Below are 16,977 nucleotides of genomic sequence, written 5' to 3' on the forward strand. Positions count from 1 at the left end.
TAAAAACCAAAAACCAGAACAGGAAGACCTTCTGTTCTTGACTGGAGGCATTTCTCTTTCCAACTTCTGACAGCACACACAGTTGAAGACATGCACAGCCCCATATGTCCCTCTGGTCCTGATATGACAGATGCCCTAATATCAGGAGGAGCTAAACACAGTGATGATCAAGGGCCCCTTGATAGGCTGGGGTTTGCCCCAAAGAGCTTTGACTAAGAGTGGAAGGGCTCCATGTCATTCGGTTTTGTCCTCTGAAGAAGCCAGGAGTCCTTCTGTTTAGCCAGCCTGCCCCCAGAGGAACGTGACTTAACTTCCCGTTTTCATGCAGTAAGACCTGTCTCGAAGGCGCTGGCAGTCTGGGAGGAATTTGGATAAGTGTTTTTCACTCCAGTCTTTTCATGTGACCTCTTGTTCTCAATTTAGATACATCTTGACCTGGAAAAGGTGGGCGCGGCTTATCTTGTTTGAGGATGTGTATGTTCCTCCTTTCCCTTGTCTCACCCCATGAAACCTCTCCCTATGTCTTTGCAACCTGCCAACAGAGCCTTATCCATAGGTAGATAAATACGCACATTGCACACATTGTTTTTCCGTCTATGCCCTTTATTTCAGAGAAAAAAATGTCAGTCTCTAAGATAAATGCAAAGAAAGAAAACAACCCACAGAACAGCTTAGGAGCCCCTCACTCTTGTGGCGAGATATTACTAAATATCCATGTGCATTAGTAGCTTCTTTAAGTCCTCTCAGATAGATAGTACAGTAGTGGAAAAATTATGGCTCCTGAATTCCCTAGTTTCTCTTCCTCCTCTATCAAATGACTGGTTTTTATATCTAATAGATATTAGACAAACCTTGGGTGACCTGCTTTTTTTTTCCCTTACTTTGCCTCCCTCCCCCGTTTTTTTTTTTTCCCTTCCTTGCGGTAAAATAGTGCTGAAGAAAGAGGGCACTAGTGTACAGCCCAGATCTCATCCTTGCACCGTCTGTTTTGGAGCTGAGGTGTCTGCGAACCGAGGGCAGCTGCAATCCTCTGACCTGCGGACCAATAGCTTTGTCTACCTCGACTCAGGTAGGTCTTGAGTACAAACCCCAACCTGGCTCAGATGAGCGAATTATCTTCCTGAGGTGAAGCCCACCCCTAAAGGAAGGTACTGTTCTAATCTATCGGATTCCTTCCTGGATCCAGGAGGATCTTCGTTTATTTATCTCTTTGAGTCCTGCATGTCTGAGAAGCTGTGAGGAGCGGTGGGCGGCTGGCTTGATCCCCCCCCCCTTTGTGCCTTTCTTCCTGAGCTTTCACTCCCCGCCTGCTCCTGCAGCCCCCTTTTCATCTTGACACTCACCTTGAGAAAGGGATCGGGGAGGGACGGGAGAGGGAGCCAACTTCAGCCCCGCAGGTGCCTCTACCCCCAAAGCAGTTGGATTGGAGTATAAACCTGCAGAACAGATAGGCGAAGAGAATGAGGGTGGAGAGATGCTAGAGAGGCGATAGAAAGGGAGTGTGTCGTGTGTGTGTGTGTGTGTGTGTGTGTGTGTGTGTGTGTGTGTGTGTGTGTGTGTGTGTGTGTGTGTGTGAAGAATGTGAAGAAAGAAGATAGAAAGAGGGAGGGGAGGTCTCGGATTTGCAGGCGCTGCACGGAAATGTGCCGCCTCATAGCTCCGAGCGCTGTCCAGGGTTCTGACCTCGGGGTGTCTCAGGCTGATGTGCCAAAGTCGACCTCCTATTCCTTTCTTCCATTTCTTACTGTGATGCAAAGCTCCAAGGGTTCCCGATACATAGGCGGATGCAGGATACCCTCCTCTTCCCCAATCCCATCTCGAAAAACAAGTTACCTATTGCACTCCTCCCTGAATATCTACAGTAAGCCTTATTTCTTAGGGGGTGCAACACACCAAACCCCAACACAGGGAGACGACCAGGCGTTGCCTTAGTAACTAATATGGTCTTTTCACAAGCTGTCGCATTTACATTTACTACTAAAATTGTGTGTCAGGGTCTCTTCAGCTCTTAAGTGTTAAAGTGAAATGTGCTTTCATTGTTTGCGTTGCTTTTAAAAACACTTCTACCTTGCGAAGAGTTCCCAAATTTTCTTCTGGGAAAAAGTTGATCTTTTCAAATCCAGGAAAGTTCTCTTAGGTTGAAGAGCTTAGCTCCTCCCCTCTTCTCCTCCCCCTCCCCTTGCCGCCCCCATCACCTGAGAAAACTTGCTAGGTTTGGAGGAACTGAGAGGGGACCTGAGGCTGGAGGAGGGGGGTGGGTCAGCGGGCTCCTCACTTCTCAGGACTCTGAGAGCGTAGCAGCGAGCAAGCAGGGTACAACAACCCTTTAGGCATTGGTCAGAGCTGCCTCCCTAGCTGTTTTTGAAGGCTGTGTTGGGGTGAAGCGAATGGGACAATATTTAGCATCACAGACCCCAGAGTTTAAATACAATTTCTCCGGTAATTGGGCCTTGACTTCCCTCTTTCATCATCAGTGTCCAGCTCACGGCCACTAACACGCCGCTCACTGCACACCTGATCCACACACCTAAAGGCACCAGTGAAAAACCGCGACTTGATTTCCTCTAAGAACGCCCCCAGGGCGTGGGAGCGGTCGTGGAGGACCAGCAGGAGGAAGCGGAGGGGAGAGAGGCGGTGGAGGCAGAGGAAGCGTTGAACCAGCTGTGTTAGCCAAAGGCACCAAGCGGTGAAAAACAGCGGCGGGCATCTGGGTGGTTCGCGCTGGGAACCTGCAGGCGGGACCGGCGTGGGAACGCGGCTGGCCCGCAGTGAACCTTGTTGTCGCCACAATGGTCCGGCTCTTCCTGGTTTTCTTCCCAATGATCTTTTTGGAGATGTCCATTTTGCCTAGAATTCCCGACAGAAAAGTATTGCTGGCGGGTGCCTCCTCTCAGCGCTCCGTGGCGAGAATGGACGGAGATGTCATCATCGGAGCCCTCTTCTCAGTCCATCATCAGCCTCCAGCTGAGAAGGTACCCGAAAGGAAGTGTGGGGAGATCAGAGAACAGTATGGTATCCAGAGGGTGGAGGCCATGTTCCACACGTTGGATAAGATTAACGCGGACCCAGTACTCTTGCCCAACATCACTCTGGGCAGTGAGATCCGGGACTCCTGCTGGCACTCTTCAGTGGCTCTGGAACAGAGTATCGAGTTCATCAGGGACTCCTTGATTTCCATCCGAGATGAGAAGGATGGGTTGAACCGCTGTTTGCCTGATGGTCAGACCCTCCCCCCAGGCAGGACTAAGAAGCCTATTGCTGGAGTGATAGGCCCTGGCTCAAGCTCTGTGGCCATTCAAGTCCAGAATCTTCTCCAGCTGTTTGACATCCCACAGATCGCCTATTCTGCCACCAGCATAGACCTGAGCGACAAAACTTTGTACAAATACTTCTTGAGGGTGGTCCCTTCTGACACTTTGCAGGCAAGGGCGATGCTTGACATAGTCAAGCGTTACAATTGGACCTATGTCTCCGCAGTCCACACGGAAGGTAGGCACTCTATTTTGGAAAGAAAACTACCAAGAAAGCCAAGGAATTGTATGATTTGTGTCCAGGAGCACAGTGCATGTAGTCTCTTTTTATTTCTAGCACAGCGTGAAGCTGACTTTATCCTTCTTAGTGCACGCCCACCTAGGCATTGCTTTTTATCTTCCTCCCCTAGTAATTACAGTGCAGTAAAACCATATTCTAGTGTGTTGCTGGGGGTAGGAGTAGAAAAGATATGGGAACTGCGTGTAAAGGTGTCTAGCAGAGGATTTGACTTACAGATCTTAAGGTGGTTTGCATTCATAGTCTGAGGTTTTTTTTTTAGGTAGGGTTATGGGTCCAAGGTAAAGGTACTGTATTTCCCTTCAGTGAACGGTCAATGGTTTCTGAAGGTTATCAGGCTCATCAAAGTGAATAATTCACACACATGCGCACCCCACTCCCTGCCTTCTCCTGTGGTTTTGAAATATGAGCTTGTAAGTTTTATCTTGTCTTAGCCAGCCAAAGGTATGCTCCATTGCCGTCCTGTGTTCCTAGTCACACACGCACAGCTTCTCCAGGTATGGGGGCATGCAGCCATCTTCTTCAGGAGGTCAGAAAGGCCCGTATAAATTCTGGAATACCTTACATACAAAAGTAAATATTTTAAACCATTTGTTTATTTCCCCTGCCTTCATGTGCCAAAATCAGCGTTCCCTCCCAAAAAATTACCTTCTTTTGTTTTTGTTTTTACTTTCTTCAAGAAATGGTGTTGAGAATGTCTTGGAGTTGAGTTTGGGTTTATAGTCTTCAAGAGTATGACCTTGCTCTTCAGAATTTAAAGAGAGACCAATTATAAATCACCAACAAAAGGACAGCAGATATCAGATTTAAAATGGATTCTTAAAAATGAAGTAGTTTGACCTGAGGTTAAAGCTTTGATTTTTTTCCCCAGAATATTATAGATATGAATTCTTGGAAACTTTTTTACATAAAATATTTTCTTTACTATATTCACCAAAGTGTATGTAGAGTATTGGGTAAAATGAGATTTTTCAGCTCATGAATTCTAGCTTCCCCAAAGGGTTTATAAGAAAACTGAGCACATGTGTATGAATTAACTTTTAAGATAACAATTCACAAGGTTTTATCTGTCATAAAAAAAGGTTGAAAACCATTGCATTCATATTTCTTAAAATCAAACAGTATAAGAAAGGACAAAGATATGGTTTCATTGGAAAAATGCCCAATGTTCAGTTACTACAGTGGTTGTAGGCTCTAGTTAATGTAAACAAACAAACAAAATATATATATATATATCATGATTCTTGCTCCTGCATCTTTGTTTTCAGTGATGTCCTTTCATATCTCTTTTGAGCACAAACTCATTGTTCTTTAAACCTAAAATTTTAATTCAGCAGTTGATTCTTTACATTTAAGGCTTAATGCTATGTACTGTGTCTGAGTATTATAGTTTCTTCTAGTGTCTAGGCAAAGCCTGTTTAAAGCACAAATTAAAGTGTGTGAAATATCAGCACTGGAGAGGTTAATCAACAAGGAATAGCAAAACCCAGACTGTGCTTCATTTGAATATTTAATATTCCTACCTCTACTGACCTTAGTAATTGGGGAGGAAGGCACCTGGAGATCCTCTTCTCTTAAATCTGGGTTCCCAAAGCATTATGTTGTTAAAATAACTGATAGTCATGGCTGTCCTCTGGCAAGGGGATCGTGTGTGGGAAATGAGTTGGAGCTGGGTTTGCTGGTTTTGGTGTGGAAGTACCTACCTCGATTTCACCTGGGTACCCATTTGGGTGTCTTTCTGCTTCATGATTGGGATGATTGGCACTGCACGGCAAGAATGGTGTTCTCCACACCATAATCTATTCCAGGCTGCATCTTGACCACAGAACACCATAAGAACCGACTTTGGTCTTGATTTTATCATAGGAGGTCACACCCTTCACTTGGTCATTTAGACACACTATCTTTCTTCTTTTTAATGGGAATTGGTTTATCCTCTTACAACACGGGCCACCTGTGAAAACCAAATTGCTTTTATTTTCTTCTAACTCCAAAGATATTGTGTGCGAGCTCCTTCGTGTGAGCACCAACTGAGTACTCATTTTTTCCTGAGGCTGTGCCCTCTGTTTCTCAGGGACTGTGGCTGAACTTCCTTGGTTCACATAGTAATTTTCCTGTCTTCAGATTTGATGGAGCCACATACTGGTGAGAATTTCCTGTTAAGAAGCTGTGAAGACCCCATACCAGGGCTGTCTCTGCCATCTGGGCACTATTCAGTAAGGGATACTGCTTAGTCTTAACATTCAGTTTGGAGCTTAGGAATTCTGTGGCCTCCAGCAACCTTTACCTTTCCTCTCCTCTCTAGCCTAGTCACTCACTAGTGAATTTACCATTGCTTCTTTTTTTCTTCCTCTTCTTTTAAAATCAGGAACAAGCCCAGTGCAGTTCATATCAGACATAGCTACACTAGTATAGTTATTTCTATAATTAATTTTGATAACTTTAAAAAGCAGAGGATGGGGTGTCTGTTCATTGTCCCAGTTGTATATTAATTTAGTACTTTATTTCACATTGAAATAAACTTTGAGGTATTTTCTGTTCTATTTTCACAACCGGAATTTAGCCATTACATTCTTATATGTGGCTTTCAAGCTTGAATTGTTTGTCCTAAAACTCCTCTCCAGGACAACTGTCACTTTAACTGACATGAGAGACCCAGGTGCACATAAAGCTCCTCCAGTAGAAGCTCCAGAAATGGTTCTTGAATGGTTCCTGAACACTGTGAGTCTGTAGAGGAAAAAAAAAAAGGGATATTGATACAAACAGACCCCTGTTTATGTACCAGTAAAATTCCAATCCACCCTGGATGCTCACTTGAAATGTGTGTCTTTATGTGATCCAGGGAGTACTAAAATAGCCACTTCTAAGAAGACTATCTCGGCCAAGGACATTTTATTCGACTCTTCTGATGAAACGAAGATTGCTGGGCAAAAGTTAAACCAATCATCTCAAAAGGTTGTACAAACCAACTTTTCAAAGTAAGACTTTCAGGTAATTAAATTCAAAGCTCCAAGGAAGTTTATTAAGGAGCTCCTTGCGTCTGTGGCATTAACACGTTTTCTTTCGGGCTGGATTTATTTTCAATTGCTTTGAGACTTTTGCTCTTAGTGTTTGGTCTCAGGTAGGCAAAAAGGCAGTGATTTCAATGAAGATGTTCTCTCCTGCAAATCTCCACCTTAAGGTGACTTCTTGTTTAGTTAGGTGTCCATTTTAGTGTCACATTTTATTTGACATGTAGTTTACCTTTTTGAGGGGGGAGGGTGGAGCGCTTCTTTTCAATATTTGATTTTTTTATTTTTCAGAAACATCTCAGGATTTGACATAAAATAATTTAAAATGTCATAGTATCAGAGGAAAATCTAAGTTGTAGATTCATAAATTAAGCACGATTTTTCTCACAAAATTATATATACTAACTTCGACTTCAATGTAGTACTGTCATAGTTCCTGCCTATTTTCCAGTATCTTTCCTTTATTGTCTTGACTGCAATCTACTGCATAGGACATTCTACTAATGAACTGTTCCATCTCATCATATAACAAGGAATAGTAGTGTCTTGAAAGATTATTTAGAGCAACAAATTAAAGACACCAAAGCTTCCCTCACTCTTCCCTTATTCAAGCTCCAGACTGTCTAATTGTGGTAAGTATTCTAATGAGATGATTTAGGAGTTAATTTTAGAAGCAGAACTGCACATGACTCTCAGTCCATTTTCAAAACACCTGAGACTGATGCCCTGAAGTTTCTAGCATTTCTCCCTCGATGACTAAGAGTCATTAGGGAAAACCCAGACTCCTCTTTTAGGTAAAATGTATCACCAGAGAATCCTCTCCTCATCAATTCATTGGCTCACTGTTCTATCTTTTGACTTCCTTGTGTTTATTGCTAATTTCAAGGAAATCTTACACAAATTAATATCTCAAAAAATCTCTTAAAATTCTATGATATTACCCATACCAATAACTTGCTTCTTTCTGTCCTTGGGTGTCATTAATTTGTGTCACTAAGACCAGCATTGTATTCAAGAATAGGAATCTGATGTCTTCCTTACAAATGTAAAGTTATTTTTCTTACATCTGCCTTTGTAACCTGGAAGTACATTCTGTGATGTTAATTCACCAGAGCACTCCAGCTCTTTGTTGTTGGGTGGTAATAATATACACCAAAACCTGAATAAAATATCAGGTGTAAAGTCTTATATTCCCTCATCAGCAAATTACTTCTGGGATACTGTCTGGATTCACTTAGGCTAGTGTGGATTGCTCTGAGAGTATAACTTTGCATTCCAAACCATACCATCTCAGGTACGTAAATAACTATGCGCAGTTTACATGAAGAGCCGTTGCAAATGATACTCAACTACACATGGACATCAGCTGCATAAAAACTGTAGGATTTTTAAAGGAAGTCTCAGTTACCAAGGAGTTTATAGTCTAAAGAGGGTGGAGCTGACCACATGTGAAAAAATCAACGGGCAAGCACTAATCATTGCAGCTTAGACATTTGTAAACACAAGTTTATAAATGGTTAAGAAAATGAAAAATCTTTTTGGTATAGTTATTAGCTGGACATAATGAAATTTTGGCTCAGATTCCATTTGGGAATACAACATTTGAAACAGGTAGAGAAAGTGTTAAAAGTCCATGACAGGAAAATAAACAGGTTTAATTACTTGGAGTGGTGAGGCTGGGCCAGGGACTAAAACTAAAGACAGAAGAGGATTCTTCTCAGATTCCTTGAATCTTTATGGACATGAAGGACAAGTCACAAAGGATCTTGCGATGTACCAATTGGGTTTCAAAAAAAGCACGAGCACACCATATTCAGTCGGATTCAAAGATACCTGACTTGAACCTGTCACAGCAAGAGAAAGAATGGAAAAGAAAAACAGAGAGAAGCGTGTTTTCATCTAGTCCATTTGCTTATGTATTTTAAGCTCATGCATTAGTTTATTTTTTGTTTGTTTGTTTGGTTTTGGGGTTTTTTGAGACAGGGTTTTTCTATGTAGCACTGACTGTCCTGGGCTTGCTTTCTGGTGGTGCAGGCCAGTAGGTAGGTGTTCCTGAAGGAGACAGAGGCAGGAGAACTGAAGCTCACAACCAGCCTGGGTGCATTAGTTTTGTTAGGCCCCAGCCTTTTGTGTTTAATGTTTCACAAAGTGAGTTTTGCAAACTATGCTACATAATTTCCAAGTTTCTGTTAGAGAAGGTGAACTAGGCATTTTCTTTGAATACACAAAGTATTCAAACACAAAGTAAATATCAGGTGTTACTTTGTGTCTGGATATACTTTATAAACACATTTATTTTTACTTAAACAGTACTGGGTTGAAACTTTTGAATACTTCTCTTTTTCTTTTCTATTGGCTATATTTATCAAACGTATTTTCTTCTTTTTTTCCCCTCGGGACAGGGTTTCTCTGTGTAGCCTTGGCTGTCCTAGACTCACTTTGTAGATCAGGCTGGCCTCGAACTCACAGAGATCCTCCTGCCTCTGCCTCCCTGAGTTCTGGGATTAAAGGCGTGTGCCACCGTGCCCGGCCTTTAAACCCATTTTCTAAGTGCTAGCTTTAATTGTCAACTTGATAAAGCCTAGAGTCCTCTGAGAGAAAAGCCTCTGCCCAAGAATTGCCTGGATTAGACTCACCTGTGTGCACGCCTGTGGGGAACTGTCTTGTGTATTAATTGATGTGGGAGGGGCCAGCACACAATGTCATTTGGTGAATATCTACAACCAAAGGTTCACATTATTCTAATTTTTACATTGGAAGGAACATTTCACCAAGGTTGTCAATTTTCACAAAAACTGTAATTGAAAAAATAGACTGAAGGCAGAATATAAAGCCTTGTCAAAATTATCTCCATCTCACCCATCTGAGAGTATCATCAGATTTTGAATTTTTGTAGAAATATTTACTTATTTCATATACCTTTACAATTCTTTATAAATATCTACACTTTAAATTTTATCTTACACAAATTCTTTTTATTCTTATAGGAATATTTGCTTTCTTTACCTGGTGGCACTCTTATACCAAATGTGACAGTAATGTTTTTATAAAAAGAATTTATTGATCTAAGAAGAAACTTGGTGCTAAGAAAATGCTCAAGCATTGATTTTAGGCTTTTCTCTTTTGCTAACTTCATAGCCAATATGCTACTGATTCAGGCTAACATTGTTAATTAAAGCTAAATCCTTAAATAAGTCAAATAAAAGCCTTAATTGGAAAGTGAAACAAAATAATTTGGGGAACAGAAATTCTTTGGTTACTAATAACAGCTGTTCTTCTTTTAATGTCAGAGTCCCATAGTATCCAGAAGTCACTATGTAGCCAGGCTGACTCAGAGTCTAAACAATCCCTTTATTTCAACCTTACACGTGGTAGGAGAATGGGCACCATATCTGGCTTATTTCCTTTCTGAGGAAATTCACTAATGAACACATGAGCCAACTATGAAAGCACATACTTTTCTGGGTGTTTGGAACATAACTTAAAATAACAATAAAAAATAGCAACTGTTATCATTATTACTCCTATTATTGTCATAAAGATTCTTAAACTATTTTTAGTTTCTATTTAGAAGTATATTTAGAAGAATTAGAAATAAATGAGTAGTGATAGGCTATTGGATTTTTAAAAACCATATTTGATCACTTTCTAAAATAGATGTCCAAAGGACTATGGGAAATACTATATGCTTTCATTTTGTTTATTTTTTTTTAATTTTTGTAAATTAAGAATGATGCTTAATGTTATAGTACATACATGTAATGTAATGTACATACTAATTTACAGCAGTATTTTGTAAAACAGGGAGCTCGTATACAGATCTGCCATTCAGTTGCCTTTGTTAAAGTTTGTTAAAAGAGACAGGAAATTTTTCCCAGTTCACCAATACAAAAGACCAGTTAATGGTATGTGGATGCTTGGCTACAAGCCTAGAATCTGAAGATGAAATGGTTAAAAGTACAGGACTTGGTATGTATTTCAGGAAACATTTTCATGTTTCAAATGTGTAAACTAGGGCCACACATGAATATGGATGATACACCCAGGAACATGGCATTCATTGGTAGCAAAGCCAGTAGTTATTTAGAGTTGCATAAGAGGTTTTTATTAAACCTATGGTTATTTAAAGCTCACATGACCCATCCTTGTAGACTGTTTACATGTGATGTTCTTATCGGCTCCAGCTTCATGGTACTCAGCTAGGCTGTTGCAATTCATCAGCTTCTGAGAGATCCTCTCTTGTAAATTCATCTTCATGGCTGAATGCCATCCTGTCAATGTCAACTCTTGTTTTAGTTAGGGATGACTGTAACATTCATTGATGCAACACTTAGGTAATAGATATCAACCCCATGTCCTTCGCCTTCACTCTAGCAGCCCTCTTCCCCGACGTCTTGGCTCCACGGTATCACAAAGTGTGCTCTACTTTTGAACTTGAACGTACAAATAGCAGAAAGTCTTTGAACAACATAGTGTCCTTTTCAACTTATTTTGTTCTCAAGTTTCTTGCTCTAGCTTTCCACATAACCATGAAAGAGCCAAATCACAGCGTTTTGTTTTCTTTTCTTTCTTTCTTTTCTTTCTTTCTTTCTTTCTTTCTTTCTTTCTTTCCTTCTTTCTTTCTTTCTCTCTTTCTTTTTTCTTTTGTTTAACTTGATCTGGCTCTGGTTTTACATCTGGGCTATTCTACTCTGGTATAAGTACATATTAATCATCTTGTAGATGGGTAATCTTATGCCGTTGTCTCAGAGAAAGGAAATTTTCAGTTCTGAGTAGTTATTCAATATATTCACATTCTGAGGAAAATAGAAACCATTCACTATTTTTTTTCATTCATTATGGGTAAAAGGTATAAAAGAAACTCCCATAGGTTTATGAGCTAGATAAAATATACATACCATTATTGTTGTCAGGCTTTCTACTCTCTCAAATTAAGAGTGTCTTAGCATAGATGTTGAAAAGGACTGTGGGGACGTTTTATGGCAGGGATGTGAAAATTAGGTGAGAGGTATAGCTTAATGACTTTCTAACATTGATCAGCATACCCAACACTATGCTTTCATAATAATCATATCTACTGACTGGGTCCATAAGTGTAAGCCTTTTGGTTACTCAGTATGTTTCATAGCTCTTATCAACCCATGTCAGTTTTCTCTGTTGTCTGATTTATTTGTTTTTTGAGAAGTGTGGTCAGGCTGTCCAGGAATTCTTGAACTCAATTAATCTTCTGATTCCAGCCCCTTGAGTAGCTCAGTGCCTGCCATAGTTCACGTGTGTGTGTGTGTGTGTGTGTGTGTGTGTGTGTGTGTGTGTGTTTAAAGGGAATGGAAGGGAAAAAAAGCAATAAACAAATGGTTGATAGAGTTTCAGTAGAGAGCTGCTTACAGAATAGTTTCTAAGGTGATGTTGGACATTTAAATAGTGGAGACAATTTAGAATAGGCAAATTGAGTCCTCCGTTCCTGAACAAATAAGCAGACTGCTTGTTATTTTCACTTTTTGTCAACAAATATTGCTTTGCTGGTGAAGAAGTAGTCACGGCCAAATTTCTAAGTAAAATAAATGCCTAGTGGGAGCTTTCTCTGTGCCAGAAGTCTGCTATAGCGATTAAAGAACAGGAATATACAGACAGTAGTCCTATTTCATTCACCATGTAGTGACTGGCATTCTATTCATATAATATGGCCATAGGAACCCATAGCAAGCAGGGAGGTCACAGAGAGGAGTGACTAGGGAAAGAGTGGGAAGAAGCATTCAGAGGGGCCTTGCAGTCGAGGTGACAACTATGATCCACTCCATAAGGAGAAGATAAGGAGCGATATAAGGAGAAACACTGATTCAGAATACAGTGAGTACCCAAAGAGTTGATAATTATGAAGAATATGGAGAGGAGAAGGGAAGAAAGGCCGAGGTTGTTATAAGGTACACTCCTTGAGCCAATGGATTCAGAATAAGGTTTTATTTCATACTAATGGTGAACCAATGAAGGGTTTCAGATACAGATAAACCATGATGGTATTTTGGAAAGATGGGTCATTCAGCACTCTGGATGGTATAGTAAACCTTGGAATTAGAGAGCATCCCCAACCAGGCTCCAAATCTCCTGATGCCTTGCTCTTGAACTTTTCAGCCTCCAAAACTGAGAAGTAATTTATGTTGTTTAAAGCCAAACATAGTGCTTCCCAACTCTTAATCTCAGCATTCAGTAGGCAGAAGCCAGTGGATCTCTGTGAATTCAAGACCATCTTTTCTACATAGTAAGTTCCAGGCCATCAAGGACTATGTGCTGATAACTTGTCTCAAAATAAATAAATACATACATTAGCTAATTATTTGGTGTTGCTCATAAATAATCTAATTATGGTATTTTTTGTTATAGTAGCATCTAGGAGTTAAGATAACACTAGTATGGGATGCCATTTTCACAGTCCCTTTCTTGTCGGCTCTTCTCCTCTCCAAACCTCTTCTCCTATGGCTTCCACAATGTCTGGCTTAATCAATCAGGTCCACAATGTCTGGCTTAATCAATCAGGAGAATAGAAACCTCATAACTTTTGCACTTCCCCCAAAGGCTCTCCTTGAGTGCCACCACAATGGGGATCCCCTTGTTAGAGGCCTGTTTCATGCTCTAGGCTTTTTGTAGGCACTGGGGATTGAACTCTGGTCTTCCTGTTTGCACAGCAGGCACTTGAATGAGAAAGCCACGTCACAGCCCAAAACTTTTATATACAGAAAAGCTGTACAGAACAGTGCCTGAGTGATCTTGCAGCAGGGCAGAGCCGCTCTTCTGCATATTCCTTAAATGATCCTCCCCAGTTTGAGTTCTTTGAGCGTGTATATCGTCTCCCTCAGCGGGCTCCAGGACTTGCTCTGTGCCTGTGCTTAAATGGTCTGTCCTGTGTGGGAGAGCATAATTGTGCCTGGACTGTTCTCTTGTCCTTCTGCAGCACTGAGCAGGCCCACTGTGGCCCTGGTTAATTTACAGAAGTCCTTTCTCTTGTCCTCAGGAGAGATTGGATCTGTAAAGTGCTGTTTCGGTTATGGACTCAGAGGGAGCATGCGTTTTATCCACTGCCTAACTTTCTCTGTGCTTTCCTGGACGTCCTGGATCATAACTCCTTAGTCAGTGCTCTAAGTCACCCTGACCATGGCAACTCTAATAAAGGAAAGCATTTACCTGAGGGCTGCCTTACAGCTTCAAAGGTTTAGTCTGTTGTCATCATGGCGGGAAGCATGGCTGCATGCGGGCAGACATGGTGCAGGGCAAGAGGCTGAATTTCTATATTTAGACCCACAAGCATCAGGAGGAAAGAAGGCCACTGGGCCTGGCTTGGTCTTCTGAAATCTCAAAGGCCATCCCTAGTGACACATTTCCTCCAACAAGGCCACACGTCTTAATTTTAATTCTTTCAAGTAGTGCCACCCTTTGGTAACCGAATATCCAAATCTATGAGACTATGGGGACCATTATCATTCAAATTACTACAACTAGCATTTGGCCTTACTGAGTGTACAAGGAGGCTCACCACCTACAAAGCAATCCTCGGGCAGCAGAATTTACTATATTATTGTTGTTATTAGTTTATTATCATATTAGTTTATTATTATGATCACATGTCAAAAATACCTAATAGTTCTTTATTCTATTATGGATGGCCATGGATTTAAAACACAACAGGCAGAGGGGGGACTATGAATTAATGTACACAAGAACCAAATTATTCTTTGAAGTAGTGAGCTAGAAATACTACTTAGGAAGCTGTGAAAAGATGAGGTTCATATTTCTTTCTTCTGTGATGGTGCGTTCTCAGGGAAAGTTCAGTGTGTGAGATCCTTGCTCTGTGATTTTAAAGTAAAATCTCACTTGAAAGAAATTGCTTATTAAAAAATGAAAAAAATCAAGGGAGTGATTACTTTTTGAGGTGCTTATATTCAACCTCTCAGCAGGTTATTTTTAGGTTCTCCGGGTGCAAAGCAAGGTACCAGCAGAATCCTCTCAAACTCTAGTGTGTTGATGGATCACCCGGGAGCTTGTTAAGCCACAGGTTCTGACTTGGTGGCTCTGGGGTGGGCCTGAGACTCTGAATTTCCTACAGGTTCTCAGGTGCATGGACTACACTGTGAATAGGCCCTTTGGAATCCATTTCTGTTGCCGACCTTTTGACAGTTTGTACTTGCCTTCCCACACACTGAGGAATAATTTCCTTCAGAGACATCTATGTATCAAACGCCATAATATCTGATGTTGTGAGTCTCTAAATTAACAAAAATGTCAATTTAACAATGTACCTATTTTAAAATTATATTAATATTATTTGCCTATTAATTTTTTTACATTCAATGATTTTTAAAAATATGCATCAGCTAATGTAAATGACTGCTGCATGTGGCCTTGTAGTTATCCAAATTTCTGAATACATGAACATCTCTTCTCAGGAGGATATCTTTCCATGAAGTGGAATAACATTCCTGGTCAGGTGTGAACTGCCGCAGGGTGAGGCTTCAGCTTGGCTTTGTTCACTGGAGTATTCCCAGCAGGCACAGCAGTGCCTTTTAGTTTGCATACACTTAGTAAGTGTTCATCAGGGCCAAGTCAGGATAGCTTTTTTCCAATGCACTTTCTACTTTAGTAAAGTTTTCATGATATCAGAGCTTCCATGGCGTCACATAGTTTCTTCCTGTCTAACAGCGTAAAGAAGGATGCCAGGAGATGCCAGACTAGTAACTCAGTTTTCAAAGCCCAGAAACTTTGGAAGTATTTGTTTGTTTATTGACTTCTATATAAATTATTTTTTAAATTTTCTTCTTCATAAAAGTATAACACAACAAAGAGAAGTTCAATTACTGTCATATTTTGTAGGTAGATTCTTCTTAATACAGTATTCATCTTTAACCTTTCTCTTAATTGTGAAAAGTTTGCCACATTTATTGTCAATTGAAACCTTTGGGTGCTATATTTTCTTCTTTTCTAGGAAGGTTGGCATGTGGTACCTTGTATAGCTTAGAGTTGGTGCCAGTGAGCAGTGACAGTGTACAGTATGGGAAGACTGGGTTTCATACCACCTCCTCCAACAAATGTCCTCATGCCTAGGCATGCCAGTTACCTCCTTTCAGTCTTCCTTTTCAGCTGTAGAGTTGGCCACACCCTTCTTCCATCTTTCCTATGAGAACTGGGGAGCACTGTTAAGCTTGTACCAAGCACAGTGATTTGCATCCTATTCTAATTTAGCTTAATTATTATTTCCTCATTTTCTTTAATAATTGCTTTCTGGCTTCTGCATTTTCCAGGACGTTACAAGCAACTGCCACTGTTCAGCATTAATTTATAATGACAAGCTTTGTGTTGAACGAGATACATTTCAAAGTCTCTGGTTTGGAAACTTTAATATTAGGTGGCTTATTAGAGGTTGCATATAGTTGCTATGTGAGGCAAACCTTTTGTTGTAGCCTGCTTTTTACACTCCCCCTGAGCCTCCCTTGATCATTTTTTCTCCATCTCTTCATATGTTCTGCCCACTCTCTGATTTTCCTCCAAGCTTAGTCTCTGTAGGTTGCCTTAAAGGGCAAGCTTCAGCTTCGTGTCAATCAGCCACCCAGTTCAGCAGTTTATTCTATAAGCACGCTTCCTACTGAACATCAGGTGGTGCCATAGGCAACAGGTCTTGAAAATGAACCCAGCTGTGTAGATTTCAATAGCAGTTGGTAACAGGTAAATACCTACAACAAGTTATACGTGCATTTTGTTCTAGTCCAATAATGTTATCTATGTGTCAGGTTTAATTGGAGCACCATCTTTCTTGCTATTATTTTAGGTCAGGAGAGAGGAGAGAGAAGACAGAAGAGAAGAGTGAGGGAGAGAGAGAGAAAAAGCAGTCTTATATTGCACATCTGTAAGAGGGTGGAGAGGCCCAAGGAGAGGCAGGCCAGTTATCGCCTAAGAAGTCTCTTGGAATAAGTAGCATTTTAGGATGGGGTCTGAGACAAGAGCTAATCTTGCAGATGCAGAGGCAGATGGAAATGGAATTGCTCATGAGTGAAACCGCATGACAAAAATGCTTAGAAAAGTGCTAGCAGGTGCACAGGAAATGATGCACTCTTTAATTTGAGGGAGGTAAGAGGTACTAGAAGGGAATTTTGGAAGAACTGATTGAAAAGTGGACTCAGGCATTGGAGTGCTCAGAATCTCCATGTGAGTTGGCCTTCTATGTAGTCAACATTTTGCAAATTTCTGCCAAAGTGTGGTAAACAGAGACAGGTTGGCTTTTTTTTTCCTCCCTGCCCGCTTTGTACTAGAAAAAGATTCTTTTGCAAAGAACTACCTCCTTTGCTTGCCTAGCAAAATGTCATTAACCGTGCAGTCCACTTATATTTCCAGCATAGCATGCATGTTTGATCATGAGATGGATCCAGGCGAGAGC

The 16,977-nt window shown here is 40.9% G+C and overlaps 1 protein-coding gene across 5 annotated transcripts in view; it reads left to right on the forward strand.

Moving 5' to 3' along the window:
* Positions 1 to 926: 926 nt before the first annotated feature.
* GRM1 (glutamate metabotropic receptor 1) overlaps positions 927 to 16,977 on the forward strand; it is a 379,329-nt gene continuing 363,278 nt past the window's right edge. For 4 of the 5 annotated variants that reach the window (XM_084777504.1, XM_084777506.1, XM_084777508.1 and 1 more), the window contains exons 1-2: positions 927 to 1,069; positions 2,475 to 3,489. In XM_084777504.1, the coding sequence (XP_084633630.1) occupies positions 2,790 to 3,489 (700 nt within the window). In that variant the 5' untranslated portion in view covers positions 927 to 1,069; positions 2,475 to 2,789. Of the gene's footprint in view, positions 1,070 to 2,258; positions 3,490 to 16,977 lie in introns of those variants that run through there. The other variant, XM_084777505.1, reaches the window with a different exon arrangement.

This window comes from Acomys minous, assembly GCF_964271855.1.
Source record: "Acomys minous genome assembly, chromosome: 3".
Lineage (NCBI taxonomy): Eukaryota > Metazoa > Chordata > Mammalia > Rodentia > Muridae > Acomys > Acomys minous.